This window comes from Trichosurus vulpecula, chromosome 6 (genome assembly GCF_011100635.1).
Source record: "Trichosurus vulpecula isolate mTriVul1 chromosome 6, mTriVul1.pri, whole genome shotgun sequence".
Lineage (NCBI taxonomy): Eukaryota > Metazoa > Chordata > Mammalia > Diprotodontia > Phalangeridae > Trichosurus > Trichosurus vulpecula.
Window position 1 is genome coordinate 215,218,057 of NC_050578.1, and position 16,612 is coordinate 215,234,668.

At 44.6% G+C, this 16,612-nt stretch overlaps 1 protein-coding gene across 1 annotated transcript in view; it reads left to right on the forward strand.

Annotated features, from left to right (window-relative positions):
* DGKQ (diacylglycerol kinase theta) overlaps nt 1-15,400 on the forward strand; it is a 96,945-nt gene extending 81,545 nt beyond the window's left edge. Inside the window, exons 16-23 of the mRNA XM_036764807.1 lie at nt 1,846-1,997; nt 4,280-4,428; nt 7,332-7,513; nt 9,784-9,884; nt 10,360-10,506; nt 11,020-11,131; nt 11,797-11,949; nt 14,551-15,400. Of these exons, the coding sequence (XP_036620702.1) occupies nt 1,846-1,997; nt 4,280-4,428; nt 7,332-7,513; nt 9,784-9,884; nt 10,360-10,506; nt 11,020-11,131; nt 11,797-11,949; nt 14,551-14,655 (1,101 nt within the window). The 3' untranslated portion in view covers nt 14,656-15,400. The remainder of the gene's footprint in view (nt 1-1,845; nt 1,998-4,279; nt 4,429-7,331; nt 7,514-9,783; nt 9,885-10,359; nt 10,507-11,019; nt 11,132-11,796; nt 11,950-14,550) is intronic.
* Nucleotides 15,401-16,612: the final 1,212 nt, after the last annotated feature.

A 16,612-nucleotide genomic window follows, 5' to 3' on the forward strand; every position in this document is an offset into this window, starting at 1 on the left:
TTAATAAATTTTTATTGAATTGGGCTGGATGAAAGGGTTTGCTTGAATAAGTAATGAGTTCCCTGTCACTGAAAGCATTCAAGAAGAGACCAGTTAACACTTGGGATATCGTAAAAGGAGGATTTGTTCATCATCCATTTGAGGGCTATTCTAGATGGTCCAGTGGATCCCTTCCTGCTGAGGTTCTGTTTAAAAAAACCTTTCTAGAATATCTGAATTTAATGAATGTGATATATTTTTTCCTTGCTGACTCCAGGGGCTATCATTCTGAACACTGGTTTTTATTTCTCAGGATTACAGATAGTGAAGAGTTTAAGAAAGATTGAGCTAAATGTGGACTGAGTGCATGATGCACCCTAGAAATTACTTTTCTGACCAAGTCTCTAATAAGAGTTTGCTTTCTTATTATTTTCTTCTCTAAAAAATTAAAGTCAGATACTGGGTCCAGGTAGTTTGGGCTTTGGGCTTAGAATCTTGGTTATTCTCAGGTTTAATAACAATAATCATTTATCTAACACTTTCAGCTTTATGAAACCCTTTGCTCACCACACCATTGGGAGGGAGGGAGGGAGGAAGGGTAAGAATTATCCTCTCCATTTTTCAGAAGAGAAAACAGAATTGGCATGATTGACAAAAGGTCATCCTGCTCACCTTCGGCTCTTCTGAATGAGATAGAACCCAGGTGTTCTAACTCTTAGGCTCCTGCCTATCTACTCTGACACCGTCTCACCTTGACCTAGTTAGTATGGCCTCAGGTTCTAGTACAGGATGGCCGGGAGAGCAGAGCCTTTTCCCCAATCCCTTCAAGGTGACCCAGCCAGTTCCAGTTTGGTGAAGCCATTAGAGACCTGGGAGTACAGAAGATTTCATTTATATGGAGCCCAGTGGCTTCTTCACTCCGAGTGAACCCAGGCCATCCCATGCTCTGGGATTCCTCTGAGTTGTCCTAATGGGAGTAGCATTATGATATAAAAGAGAGAGTGCTGGATTTGCTGTCAGGCGACCTGGGTTCCAGCCCTTGTTTTGCCATTTTCTAAGTGTGTGACCTTAGACAATTTACTTCCCTCCCATGATACTCAGTTTTCTTCTCTGTAAGATGGGGATGATCCCTGTGTAGGAGTAGTTGTGGAATAGTAGCATGTATAACCCTTCCTTTAGGGTTGTTGTGAGAAGTATATGTTGTAGAACAATTTTGGTTCTGAAAAGCAAGCTAGAGATCCTATGTGGGAATTGAGAGGGGAAGCAGTAACCCAGTCTAGAGGGGATGGTGTTTAGGGCCGGGGTAATTTTGAGTTGAGGTAGATATTATTTGGGTAGAAGGGGATGAGTGTTTGGAGTAAGCAAGTCAGGTCAGCAAGCATTTATTTATTAAACCTTACTATGTGCCAGGCACTGTGCTAAGCAAAAAAGAGAGATTACCGCTACCTTCAAGGTGCTTACATTCTCCTGGGAGAAAATCATACATAAAAGGGTGTCGAAAGGAGGTGTGAATAATAAGCAGCTCTGCGATCAGGGCTGATGCCTTGGGCTGCTCTGACTCCCAAGGTCAGATTCTTGCCACTTGGGAGAATAGCACTGGACTATGCCTGAGCCTCCTGAGGCCCCCTTCATGGAGGGCTTTAGGGATACCATGACAGTGGAAAGAGCATTGAAGTTAGAAGACCTGGGTTCAAGTCCTCTTTCTGCCACTTCTCATCTGAAAAGGGGTCATCCACATGGTTGGTTCAGGAAAGACAAACTGAGTTGAGTTGGATAGAGTGGCTAGGAATCCCACTGAAGTCAGCCCACTTGCCCATGGCTCACAATGTTGCTGTTTTCCTAACACGGCCTTTCTGTATTTGTCAGCACACGAAGCTGCCCCCAGACTGCTGCCCACTCCTTGTGTTTGTGAACCCGAAAAGTGGAGGGCTGAAAGGCCGGGACCTGCTCTGTAGCTTCAGGAAGCTGCTGAATCCTCACCAGGTCTTTGAGCTCACCAATGGAGGCCCTTTCCCGGGGTAGGTTGCCACTGAGCTGTAAGTAGTATCCTGGAGAGATTTCCTTGACTTCTCCACACTTCCTCTCTCTGCTCCAACCTCCCATGCAACCAATAAGTCCTGCCTTGGACAAACAAGCTAAGTGTTCGGGGCACAGACTTGGCCTTGGTGTGGGGATGGGAGGTCAGTAGCCATTAGTGACCGTTTTTAAACAGGACAGTTTGGATTCCTCTGACCTTGAATTTCCCTCCAGGAAACACACACAGCACAGCTGGCCCTTTCTTAGCCCACCCTTGGGATTAGGACAGTAGGCAGGATTGAAGTGTGTAGTACAAAAGACCAGACAGATCGATGAAGGTTTGTAAATTGGTAGGTCGGGGAGGGATTGCAGAGATCATCTAATTCAGTTCCCTCATTTTATGGCTTAGAAAATTGTGGTCCAGAGAAGGGACAAGGACTTGCCTAAGGTGATAGAAGCAGCTAGTGCTAGGTGAGATCTCTTGACTCTTAGTCCAGAGCTTCCTCCCCTAACATTTAAACTGCTTGCTGGCTTTGCTGGTAGAAAGGTACTGAGACTAATGTCCATCTCCAAGGATCCAGGCCTGATGCTCCAGGTGCTCAGGCTTTTGTACTCAGAGAGCACAGCAGAACACTGGGCCTAGTGAGTTCAAATCCTGCCTCAGACATTTATTACTGTGTGATCCTGGCTAAGTCACCTAACCTCTTCTTGACTCAGTTTCCACATCTGTAAAATGAGATAATAATAGCACCTACTTCCTAGGGTTGTTGTAACGGCCAGATGAGGTGATATTTATGGAGCGCTTTACAAACCTTAAAGGGATATAGAAATGCCAGTTATAATGGTGTAGTTGAAAGGGCACTGGATTTAGTCAGGAGACACCTGGTTCTGAATCTTCCCTGTGCACCTTACTAGCTGTGTGACCACAGACCGCTCATTTAACTGCTACGCCCCAATTGTTTCAACTATGAAATGGGCATAAGGACACCTACCTCATGGTATTCACACCCAGGTTGGTGGACTCCTGATCCTCACAGGTCAGAACACCACAGCCTGTGTAGGCAGGACTCAGATCTGTGCTCTTGGTCTCATCAGGTGCCGGCTCTGTGTGCACACCCACCCACCCACCCACCACAGGCCTTTCTAACCCCTGAGCTAGAGCTTCGTGGCATCAGGTGTTGTCTCAGAGGCTCTAATGGATGGCAGAGGGAACAGGCCAGAAAAGAGAAGATGAAAGCTGTGAACACAGTTCAGGGTTTTTTGGGGTCAGTAGTTCTTCTGACAAGGTCTTCCTGCCAACTTAAGAGAATAGAAAACTCTTGTTTATCATTCAACGACTGGACTTTTAAGGACAGCATAAAGCATTCGGATTTCTGCCCGGAGAGGCCAGGGTCACATGATCTTGTCTCCTGGGCACCAAAGAACTGAACAAACAAAACAAAACAAAAGCCTCTTGAACAAAACAGAAGACACCCTGCTCTATCCTTCCCGGTGTTTTTCTACTGAGATTGTGGTTTGTCCTTCTGAAGAGTAGGTATGTGAGCTGTGATCGGAACACCTCATCCCATTGTCATGGCACCCTTTGCCTTCCAGGGTGCTCTCCTATTAGATATTTCACAAGATCTCAGGCAGGGCTAGGGTTTATCCATTCCCCTTTTACACAACCTGCATCAGTAACACCTGAGTTCATATCCTCTAACACTTAAGAGCAATGTGACCCTGGGCAAGGCACTTAACCTTTTTTTTTTTAACCTGTTTCCTCATCTGTAAAATGGATATGATCATCATAGCACCTACTTCCCAGGGTCATTGTGAGGATCAAATGAAGTCACATACGTAGAGCGCTTTGGAAACTTTGAAGCATTGTGTAAATACTAGTTATTATTATTAGATATCATGAAGAAAAGAAATCTCAGAAGGGAGGTGACTGGATGAACCTCTAAGATCCCTTCTAGCGCTAAGATGCTCTGATGCCTTGACTTTATTTGGGTCACTTGTTGACTTGGTGACATCCCCGTCCTGAATCCAGGCTCTCTGATTCCTGGCCACCTCTCTTGTCTAGGCCGTGCTCTTCCCTAGAATGCAGAATTTCCCTTCAGGCATCATCCTTGGCCATTTCCTTGATTTCTTATGTAAATCTCTCTAGGTAATTAACAAGTGACTTTGGATCTGTGTTTGAATGAAGAAGTTTCTGCTCCTGTTAGTAAGAATTTGTTAGGAATGAGTTTGATGCTGCCTTTGAGTTCCAGAGGAAGTGAGATGCTTTTTTTCTTTCTCTAATAAGGTTTCACATGTTCTCCCAAGTCCCCTGCTTCCGGGTCCTGGTGTGTGGTGGGGATGGCACCGTGGGCTGGGTGCTGGGAGCCCTGGAAGAGATCCGGCACAAACTGGCATGCCCAGAGCCTTCCGTGGCCATCCTTCCTCTGGGCACAGGTGAGCACGTTCAGACCTTGGATGTGAGGATTTAATCGGGGGAAGGGGAACACCCTGGGGGAGAGGGAGTAAGAATTGTTTCATGGTGAAGAGCAGCAGACGGGGCACTGTGAAGATAACTTATGTCAAAATATTCACATCAGGGGCAGCTAGGTGGTGCAGTGAATAGAGCACTGGCCCTGGAGTCAGGAGGACCTGAGTTCAAATCTGGCCTCAAACGCTTGACACACTTACTAGCTGTGTGACCTTGGGCAAGTCACTTAACCCCAATTGCCCTGCCTTCCCCCCTCCAAAAAAAATATATTCACATCACTCCTTGTTTCTGTAGCTCCTTAAGGTTTCTAAAATGCTTTGTGCACAACCAGCCCTGTGAGGTAGGGAATAGAAGTGATATTTTCTCATTTTATAGATGAGAAATCTGAGGCCCAGAGAAGGAGAAATAAATAACCTACTTTACAGCTTAGATTCAAACCCAGCTGTCCTGAATTTCGGAAAGTCCAGAATTCTTTCCGCCTCACTGACGGCTCATAGACTGTGAAAATGAAAGCTAGCAATTGAAAGAAAAACAATAACTCGCGTGTTTTTAGTACTTTAAGGTTTACAAAGTACTTTCTATATACCTCTAATCAGAATGTGACCTCAAGTCGGCTTATTCAGGAGACAGTGGAAACTTTCGAAGGTGTGCTGGTGATTGGGAAAGGACTCCTGTAGGGGTCATGCCGGGGTAGGGATATAAAGGACTCTAGGGATTCAGCTCTCTGACAAGGGCAGCCCCTTGCAGCTCCTCCGGAACAGTTATCTTCTCTGAACTTTTCCCATCAAACCTACTCTCAATAAGGAATGGAAGCTCACTGACACTAAGGTATGGAGGTGTCAGTAACTGAGAAGAGCTTAAATTGTGGTGATGCCTTTCCTCCATAGAAGTATTTGTGTTTTAAGAGGCAATGGGACAGCTAGGAGGTGCCATGGATAGTGCACCAACCCTGGAGGAATGCAGGAGGACCTGAATTCAAATACAGCTGCAGACACTTGACACTAACTGGCTGAGTGACCCTGAGCAAGTCACTTAACCCCTGATGAGTCCTCTGGTTTGCCTAGCCACAAAAAGTGGGGGTGGGGTGGGGGTGGAGGGAGGTGGCATGAAGGCCTTAGAGAGGCAGTGGTCTACTGAATAAAGATAGGAAAGTCACTTAAACTCTTAGGCAGAAGGAGTCTCTTCATCTGGGTGTACTCAATACCAGTGAAATCATAGGTCCAGTATCTACCCTGTCTCCATCAAGGCCTAGGGCCAATAGAATGAAGCCACTGCTGTAAGGGAATTCTTGGTATTAACCTAGGGCAGCCAGGTGGCACAGATGATAGAGCATCAGGTCTGGAATCAGGAAGATTGCTGTTCCTGAGTTCAAATCTGTCATCAGATACTTTCTAGCTGTGTGACCCTGGGCAAGTCACTCAACCCTGTTTGCCCCAGTTTCCTCATCTGTAAAATGAACCAGAGAAGGAAATGGCAAACCACTGTAGTATCTTTGCCAAGAAAACCCCAGGTGGGGTCAGGAAGAGTTGGACATGACTGAAATGACTGAACAACAACAAAAAAGACATCAATAACCAGATTGGGGGAGGTGGACTTCCCAGTACTGTGGTAAACACACCTTCAGTGGGTACCTGTTCATTTGTTCTGCAAACACTTGTTGGGTGCCTCTTCTTTGCAGGCACAATCCTAGACTATGCTGATGGAGATAGAAGGATAAGCAAGACATAGTCCCAGCCATCAAGGAGTCTTAACAGTACAGTAGGAAAAGGGGGAGGAGTGAGACACGTGCTAGGTACACAAGAGAGGCATAAGGGAAAAGGAGATTTCTGAGGATGAAGAGGATATATGCAGCCAAAAAGATCAGGGAAGGCTTCTCTGATGAAATAACCAGCTCTTAGGACCAGAAGGGACCTTAGAGACCATGTAGTTCAACCCTTTCAATTTACAGAAGAGGAAACTTGAGATCAAGAGAAGTTAGATTTGTCTGAGCAGCAAGGTGGAGACTCAAACTCAGGCTTCCCAAGGCTCAGGCCCTCACCTCTACACCAACGTATCCCTCATTCGAAGTATCCTTTGGGAAGGTTTCAGAGAAGACTTTTATGAACTGATACAAAGTAGAGTGAGACTTTTATGAAGTATTCGAAGTATCCTTTGGGAAGGTTTCAGAGCAGACTTTTATGAACTGATACAAAGTAGAGTGAGAAGAACCAAGAGAACTGTTTGTATAATAAGTAATGGGAATATTGTGAAGATAATCAACTTTGAAAGACTTGGGAGTATGATCCAAGATAATAACCAGTTACAAGTACGACAAAGAACTCCTGGTCATAGTACTGTCCACCTCCAGAGAGCTGATGGCCCTAGAGTACAGACTGAAACATATTTCCTTCTCTTTCTTTCTTTCTTTTTTTTTTTTTTTTGGACATGGCTAATGACGGGATTTCTTTTGTATGACTATATGTGTTTGTAACGGGTTTTGTTTTTCTTTCCTTCTCAATAGATGAGAGAAAGGGAGAAGGGAGGGAGAGAATTCAGAACTGAAAAGAAAATGGAGTTTAAAAAAGTAAATGAAGTGTAACTCAGTGGATTTCTAGGAATTATGTAGACAGAAATGGACAGTTGGGAGTGTATAGGGGAGGCCTTGAGCAAAGATAAGGGAAACTATCTTGATATATTGGAGGGCCTGATGAGTCCTCTGGTTTGACTAGAAAATAGAATAGATGAGGAAGGAGAGTTTGGAGGTGGGGACAATCAAGTTATCTCATTGTAGTCCTTAGCTTTTGAGACTCATTAGGACTTGGAAGGGAATGGTTATTTCCTTTGGGTGTTTTAAGGAAGCAGGAGTGACTGTGCCTCCTTATTTTCCCAGGTAATGATTTGGGCCGAGTGCTGCGCTGGGGAGCGGGCTACAACGGGGAGGACCCATTCTCCATTCTGGTGTCTGTGGATGAAGCTGACGACGTCCTCATGGACCGATGGACAATCCTTCTGGATGCTCAGGATGTTGTCGAGAACACTGAGAACGGGGTGGGTGATCCAGAGCCCCCAAAGGTAATCTTTTTCATCATCTGAAATAATGGAATAATTATTCACCCATCAAGATTCTGGACTTGGGGCTGGACAGGACCCTAGACCACAGAATGACAGAGTAGGGAGAGACCCCAGGATATAAGCTCTTAGACAGAATTGGGAGGGAAACTTAGAGATTATCTAGGCCAACACCTCTATTTTATAGATGAAGAAATTGAGGCCCTCCACTCCCACTCCCAGCATTGAGTGATTTGCCCAGAATCTACGTGTAATAAATAATCAGAATTCAGATCCTTAATTTTTTTCTCACATCCCTGTCTATTAAACATGGTGAGGTATTATATTGCCTTACTGAAAACCGGCTACGTACCGACCCCTAAATTGGGAACATCTTAGAAAACCCACTTGTCCTGACTGTTTGGGCTCCATTGGAAAATCATAAGAACATAGATCTGGGGACCTCAAAGTTCACTTAGTCCGGAGCCTTCATTTTACAGACAAAGAAAAAGAAACCCAGAAGAGTGAAGCCTGTGCCCAGATTCAAGCCCAGTTTGGGGCCATATACAATGTTTTTTAACTTGGTATATGGTATAATATGTTGGTCTATACCTAGTTGCTGCCACTGTTTTCCAGTTTTCCCAACAGTTTTTGTCACATAGTGAGTGCTTGTCCCAGAAGCTGGGGTCTTTGGTTTTATCAAACACTAGATTACAATGTCATGTTGTTTTGTGTTTTTTTTCCAAAAGAGGTAATATTAAGTGCTTAGCACAGTGCCTGGTACTTAATAGGCATTATATTAATGCCTTCTCCCCTTTTATAACTATAATATCCCTCCCCTACCTGCCCTGCCCCCAATAAAGAAATAGCTTTATCATTTGCAAAACGCATCACTCATGACATCCCTGTGAGGTAGGTAGCATGGCTCTTCCCATTATACTAGTGAAGGATATTTTATCAGGGAAGATATCTCTTCCTGGATGCCCTGCAGGAATCTCAAACTCATCATGTTTCCAAATAGAACTCATTATATTTTCCCTACCAAACTCATCCCTCCTCTAGGCTTCCCCGTTTCTCCTGACAACACCACCTTCTAGTCATCCAGATTTGTCCTCTTGACTCCTCCCTCTCCCTTAATGCCCATAGCTAAGCCATTGCCGAGCCTTGTTAACCCCACCATCAGAACAGTTCTCATGTCCCTCTTTGCAAACAAGGCCTCCACGCTAGTCATCTGTTGCTTGGACTTTTGTAGTGTTGGTCTCCAGTCCATCCTCCCACGGCTGCCTAATGGATATTCCAAAAGCATACCCCTGCCCCATCATTCTGTCTTTTGTTTGCTAGGGTAAAATACAAAGCCTTCAGCCTGGGTATTTAAAGCCCTTCACAGTGTGGCTTCCACCAAACTTCTCAGTCTTGTTTCCCATGAGTCCTCCTCACACATTGTCTGGTCTAGGCAGACTGGCCTGCTAGCTGTTCCCTGTACACAAATTCTGTTTCTTGCTTTGATGCTTTTGGTGCCAAGCTGTCCCCTGGGTGTGGCAGGCCATGGAAACTCCCTCCTTACCTGTGCCTTTCTGACTGCCTTCAGAGCCCAGCTAAGGTGCCACCAACTATATGAGGCCCTTCCTGATTTCTTAAGCTTCCTTTTTCCAGTTACTAGCATTCTTTGTTTCTTGTAATTGCTTCGTATATACTTTCTTATTTACTTGTGTACACATATTTCTCACCACCCCACCATCTCCACTTAGTTTTTGTATCTCTAGGACTAGCGCAATGCCTGGCACATAGTAAAAGCCTCATAAGTGTTTTAAAATTGAATTGAGAAAACTGAGGTTCAGAGAAGCAAATTAACTCTGTCAGGGTCACACAGATGATGTGTGCACCCAGGTCCCAGCTCTCTCTTCACCATTCCAGGTTGCCCAAGCAAGGAGAAGTGCTATAGGAGGGGCAGACTGGCAGTGTTGTGTGGGACGGATGAATAGCATTGGAGTGTGGGTGGGAGGGGTCAAAGCAGGGAGGCCGAGTCCAAGGATGCTGTAGCAGCCCAGGCCTGATGGACTGGGCATAGGCAAGCGGGGGAGAGTAGTTAATCTGTTCCCTTTGCACTGAGGGGTGAGGCCTTAGCATCAGCCTTACCTGAAGGGACTGAAATCAGCTACATTCCTTTTGTGGCATTTCTTTTACATCCCGGGCCTTAAGGAAGGAATAGCCTGAGAGCAGCAAAAATGCCTCAGAGATTTATGGCTCCTCGTGGTGACATTTCTGTTTTAACTTTGCTTCCTCCCCTCCCCCAGATTGTACAGATGAACAATTATTGTGGAATCGGAATCGATGCAGAATTGACTTTAGACTTCCACCATGCAAGAGAAGAGGAGCCAGGCAAATTTACTAGCAGGTAGTCATCATGAAAGCCTGTGATCAAGGGCAAGGTGAAATTTATACTGGGCTTGGCCACCTTGGAATCTTGGAATCATAGATTTAGAGCTGGGAGGGGCCTTAAAGATCATTGAGTTCAGTCCCCTGGTTTTACAGATGAGAATACTAAGGCCTGGCAAGGGATTCATCTCAGACCCTTGTGTGACCCTGGATAAGTCACATAGCCTCCTGTCTGCCTCAGTTTCCCCAGGGTAGTTGTGAGGATCAAATGAGAATATTTGTAAAGCACTTTGCACAGTCCCTAGCACATAATAGGTGCTTAATAAATGCTTATTGCCTCCTCCTTCCCTTCCCCTTAAAAGAGGCTCCTATATAAACCAGGTAACATAAGGTAGGCCAGACAGCCCTATGTCCCCTCATTTTTGACTCAAGTCATTAGTAATGAGGGAAGGGCTGGAGACAGCAGTGAAGGTAAGGATATTTTTTGTCTTTAGATTCCACAACAAAGGGGTGTATGTCAAAGTTGGGTTACAGAAGATCAGCCACACCAGGAACCTCCACAAGGACATCCGACTTCAGGTGGACCAGCATGAGGTGGAATTGCCCAATATTGAGGGGCTGATCTTCATCAACATCCCCAGGTAACAAGCATCCAAACTGCTGGTACTCAGCAGGTCCCAAACAAGGGGTTGTTCGATGAAAATTAGTCAACACTTCCTGGGGATCTGCCATGTTTTGGGCACCAACAATTCAAAATTAAAAAGCAACCACACACTTTTTGCCTTCTTTGGGAGGGGGGCGGTGAAACATTTACACAAATAAGCCTAATACAAGTTAGGATATGATGAGATACCCAGAAATGCCAAGCAGCCTGAAAAATTCTGTGATGGCAGAGATAATGGGGATGGTCACATTTCCAGCTTGGGAGATCAGGGGAGGCTTCATGGAGGAAGGAAGCCCAAACTGGTCGTCAGAGGAGGTTGGTTCATCAATCCTGAAAGATTAGGCTCTTCAGGGGCAGGCCAGTGTGAATGAATTGTGGAATATTTGAAAAGAAGAAGCTGAATTTTTCCAAAATAGCCACACCCCCACCTCTTTTAAAACATGGTCCCAGATCTTCCTCACTTCTGTTGTTCTTGATTTTGTTGGTGCAGCTGGGGCTCTGGAGCTGATCTCTGGGGGTCTGACCATGACGCTCGGTTTGAGAAGCCACGGATTGATGATGGTCTGCTGGAGGTGGTTGGGGTGACGGGTGTTGTTCACATGGTGAGTCCTCGGAGCAGCAGTATTTACTCCCTCACCGTTGTTATAGCTTCATGTTGCTGTGACATGGTTCACAGAGTGTGGTTGAGTTTCTGTGGGATTCAGAAATTGGGGGAAGGGAAAGGGAATATTCCTGGGGAAGGGGAAAGGGAAAGAGAGAGGGCTATCTTGAGAAACAAGACTAGATCCAATGACATGGCAGCTGGTGAGTTCAGGAAGGCTTTCTGGTCTCCAAACCACCCATGGCTCTTCATTGGCTATGGGAAAAAATCCCAGATTGTCACCCTGCAGTTCAAGGCCCTTAAGGATCTACTCCTTCTCTCCCACCTTATCCCCATTTGCCCCCCTCCTTCCCATGTAGCCCAGGCTCCTCTCCATCGTCTCTGTACAGGACAAGACCAATGCCACCTCTGCCTATTCTGTTCTCTCCCTCTGTGGAACGTCCTCCTCATCCTATTCACATCCACCTTCAGGGATTTGGACATGAGCTGCATCCTGAACGATGGGTAGAATGTGGAGGGGCAATGTGGAGTGAGGAGGTCCTTGTAGTGTGTTCTTTGTGGATCCCTATGGCTGTTTGCTGTTTTGACTTTATGTAAATCTGTTTATTATTTCGTCTTTGGCCTGTAAGGGTTGGAAGCACTGAATAGGTCCCTTCGTCCTCACAGGGCCAAGTACAGGGGGGACTACGTTCAGGGATCCGAATTGCCCAAGGCTCCTATTTCCGGGTCACCCTCCTCAAACCAATCCCAGTACAAGTGGATGGAGAGCCATGGATCCAGTCTCCAGGCCACATGATCATTTCTGCTGCTGGACCAAAGGTACATATTTTATTCGGAGCATGGCAATCACGTATTTAATGTAATTGTATTATCCTAATACAGTAAGTAGCTTACAAAGTGCTTTCAACATTTTTCAATTCATTTCGTCTTCACAGCAGACCTCTGGAGGAAACAGCCACTGTTAACTCTATTAGTGATGAAACTGAGACACAGATAGGCAGAGTAATTTGCACCAGTTTATCCTACCAGTCAACGGCAAAGCTGGTATTAGAATGGGAGAATCTGAGGATCTCAGAGCTTCTTGGAGGGAGGTGTGTCTTGAAAGGAGCAATTAACTGTCATTAAAAGCAAAAACAACATGATGGGCAAAGGGAGGAACATGAGCCCAGCCCCAGAGGCTAAAGATCTATATGGCAGACAGTAAGAACATAGATTTGCTTGGAGTGGAGCAAGTTGTGTTAATAAGTAAGGTATGAAGTAATGAATGGTAGACGGGAGTGCCTGTGGCAGGCATGAGAGGGGAGATCTTGGGCAGAAATGTCACATTGGAAAAAGGTCACAGGACCTTGGTTTCAGTTCCAGCCCTGAATTTTACTAGCCATGTGACTGGGTCCAGTTGTTCCACTTTGTTAGCCTATTTTATTTGCCATAAAAATGAGAATTACGAATTATGCCCTTGCATTAATGATCCCACAAGGTTGTGAGGAAAAATGCTTTGTAAATGAAATGCTTTAGAGATGGGAGTGGTTATCATTATCAAAAAGATGATACAGGGTTTTAATATGTCCCTTAGTTGGAGGACATGATAGGAACCAAGTTCCAAGATGATTAAGACAGCAGGGTGTGGGATGAGTTAGGAAAACAGCATTTCTCTGCTCCTCCCTCTCCCCACCCCCCACCTTCATTGCCAAGGCTAGAGACAGAAAGTGTGGAGTGTTTGGGCTGGGCTGGGTTGATGTATTGGTTAATATTGCCGAATTTCTTTTAGTTTTCTCTTTCTTTTTTATTCTTTGTTACAAGGAATGGCTCTCTGCCTGAGGAATACATTGAGAAATGCAGTGATAGAGAAACAGAAGATAGCAATAACAATTTTTAAATTTCCAAAGGGAAAAAAAAATCCAGCAGTTTTCTTTCAGGAGCAAAAGAAAAGCTTTTTTCTTTCCACGGAGAGGGCTTTGCAGTGAGAGCCCAGGCTTTTAGTGAATGTGTTAGTTGGTTAAGATTTTAAGGTTATTTTCTAATAATTATAGAAAAATTAGACTTTTTGTTCTTTTGCTGGAAAGGCAAAAGGTATGACCTTTTCTTAAGTGGCTTCCATTCCAAGCATCCATTTTCTAAATCAGGCTTTGCTTTGTGTGACCTCATCTAGCAGCAGTTACGTTAGATAAATATCTCAATGCATGAGAGCCCTGCCACATCTGGACCAGTCATGTGATATGTCTCAAGGTTGTAGCACAAGAGCCTGGAGAACATTGTGTTTAATAACTAGGAAATCAAAATGAAAACATCACTACAAGTTAGACAGCACTAATTAACCCGATGTATAATCTAGGTCCCAGGGAACAAAGGGTGAAGAACATCTTAGAGATAGCTAGGTGGAGCAGCAGACAGAGTACTAGTCAGCACTCAGAGGGATCTAAGTTCAAATTAGGCCTCAGTTACTACCTTGGCAAGTCACTTAGTCTGCCTCAATGACATCAGGGGCTGATAACTTGTACATGAATTGGATTTAAGTAAGGCAGAGTTGCACAAAGTCATCAGTCTCCATCCTCCTGAGTCATGGAAGCAAAATGGAAGTAACAGTACCACCCACCTCCCAGGGTTGTTGTGAGGATCAAATGTGATTATAAAGCGCTTTTCTTCCTCCCTTCCTTTCTTCTTTCCTTCCCTCCTTCCTTCTTTCCTTTCTTCTGCCCCTCCTTCACCCCTCCCTTCTTCCCTCCTTCCTTCCTTCTGCCCCTCCTTCACCCCTCTCTTCTTCCCTACTTCCTTCTTTCCTCCTTCTTTCCTTCCTTCCTTCCTTCCCTCCCTCCCCCTCCCTCCCTTCTTTCTTTCCCTCTCTTCTTTCTCTCCTTCCCTCCCTGTACTCTTTCAATAGACATGTGAGACACTACAGGCAGGGTGTGTTTACACTGTCATATACACTGTCAGATGTAATCATTTGCATTTGGTTTTGATTCTCTGCTTTTCTTTATTGTGATGTAGATTTTAAGAAGAGGAGTGTTTATGGAGAAATGCTCTTGTGTAAAAACAGAAAGCATCAATTTTTTTTTTTAAAAAAAGGCATGACGCTGATCGTTACTTGCTGTATGACCTTGAGCAAGTTCCTTCCCTTTTCTGGCTATGGTTTTCCCATCAGTAGTGGGAGAGGATTTATAGAATCTTAGATTTAAAGGTCATCTTGTCCAGCCTCCTCATTTTACAGATCAGGAAACTGAGGAAGTGAGGAGCATTACCCGAGGTTGCATAGGCTGTAAGGGGCAGAGTACAGGATTCAAACCCAGTTCCTCTCTCTCCAGATCGATTGGATTACCTTTGAGGTCTCTTCCAACTCTGAAGTCCAGTGATTCTGTGACCTCTGGCTCAATTATACAGCAATTTAATGACAAGTTTTCATCTCTTTTTCCTCTACCTCTACAGGTTCGCATGTTGAAAAAGTCAAAGCAGAAGCCGAAAAAAGGAACAGGAAGCATGAAGGATGCCAAAATCGAGAGCTCCGGAGTCTCAGAAGGAGAGATGAAATAGAAGTGGGTGTGGAGGCCAAGGCCAATGAATGCCTCCCAGTGCACCCTGAGCTGGGGCAGGGAATTGGCGAAGGAAGGCTTGCTGATATACCATGTTCATCGCTGCCCTTTCATCGTGTTTCCTGTATGTTAAGTCCCATCTGCCCCTTGTGCTCTTTGGCTTGGAAATGTGTGCATTCCATGGCTTTTCAGGAACCTATTCCTTCATCTTGAGGTTTGCCATATAAAGAAATTAGAAGAAACAGATCATCCCCAGTGTAGGCTTGGGGACAAGGCCACTCATTGACTTGCACCAGAATCAAACCATAAGCATCTATTTATCCAATGAATGCAATTTCTGGCCCTTTTTGTCAGGCCCTTAGGATGCTCTTCCCAGCCAAAAAAGGTTTTCTCATGTACACACCGGTCCCACGGAAACAAGAATCAGAAAAGATGTGGGCGTTTACCTCCATTACTGACATCAGACTCATCTGGCACCAAGCTGGTTTTTCATTAAATTCTTGGTTGTCGTGGATGTTTGCAGAAAACTCTAATGATGCCTTCCACACAGTTTTAGCTTTGGTCACACCCTTTCCAAAGCCACAGTTTGGTAGTACAAGTTAGATTGAGGCTCTAACCATAGCCAGTTTATTCGGTCTGCCTTTGGAGTGTTTGATGGAGACATTTGTGGGATCAATCACATTCATTATATCCCATACTGCCAAGTGCCAGACTTTGTTGTGTTGAGAATCTGTGGTCAACGTATGAATATATATATATGTATGTATATATATATATATATATATATATATATATATATATATATATATAGATAGATAGATATATAGATAGATATATATATTCATATTCCTAGTTGGATGACAGAAGATGTCATCTCCAGTGGACACTGTAAGTTAGTCTTTAAATAATAGACTTAAGGGTGCCAGGGGCCCCCCAGTGTGTGTACAGCAGTGCCATTAAATTAAAATTAATATTAAAGATAAGAAATACTCTCTGGAAAAGATTTAAGGAAAGTGAAAAAGAACAGATGCAGTTTTGAGAAGATAAAGGGTCAGGGGAGGGATGAATGCTGACGCACAATTTATTGTCCTGTCCTTTGGGCAATATTGTTCAGATGAATCTTCACTAGAGGGCTTTGCACTGAGAGGGATGTTGCTATAATGTCTTATCTTCCCAGTCATGGGCTTCCCTCTGCAACCAGTCCCTTGAAGTGTATTTTTTTGCCTTTACTTTCCTCCTCTTTTTGCTGGTCTTGGCTAGAGCAGTAGCTAATTTGATCATATAGACCTAAGAATGATGCTAATGTGGGGACAGGCAATGGGTGATAGGATTTCATGTATCCTGCAGGAATGATAGACTCTTTCAGAATGAAAATTAACACAAAGAATTAGGCATTTTCCTTTGGGGAAAAAAAGATTTCCTTATTTCTTGCCAAATGTGTGGGGTTCTAGAGGCTGCATGATGCACTAAAATTAGAAGTATTTTCTGAAGATTTCAGAGGTACGCCAGTTAGGAAGATTGAGTTAACAATGAAAAGGCATAATTTCTTTGTCATGGTAGTTTTATACCAAATTCTTAGTTTGTGTCTCCATAGAGTAGGTGGTCCCCAAGTGACCTCAATCTGAACATTTGGCCCCTTCCATGCCAGAAAACTTTTCCTATGGTGCCAACAGTGAGCTGGACCAAGGGAGAGAACCGTCTGCATGAGTGGTTAGGTCTTTCCTTCCCTAATGGTACTGATAGATGTGTCTGGTGCTCTTGGACATTCGGCTTCAGATCCCACTGTTCAGACCTGGCCCACCTCCCTCAACCTCACACCCTACCTCTGGATTATTGTCAGGACCACTAGTCACAACGTGACAGGGACTGTTCTGGGGAAACATCCCAGTGGGCTCTCTTCTGTTCAGCTACTGTTGGCTATATAATGGGTGCCCACTCGGGCTTCTTTAAATGGTGCT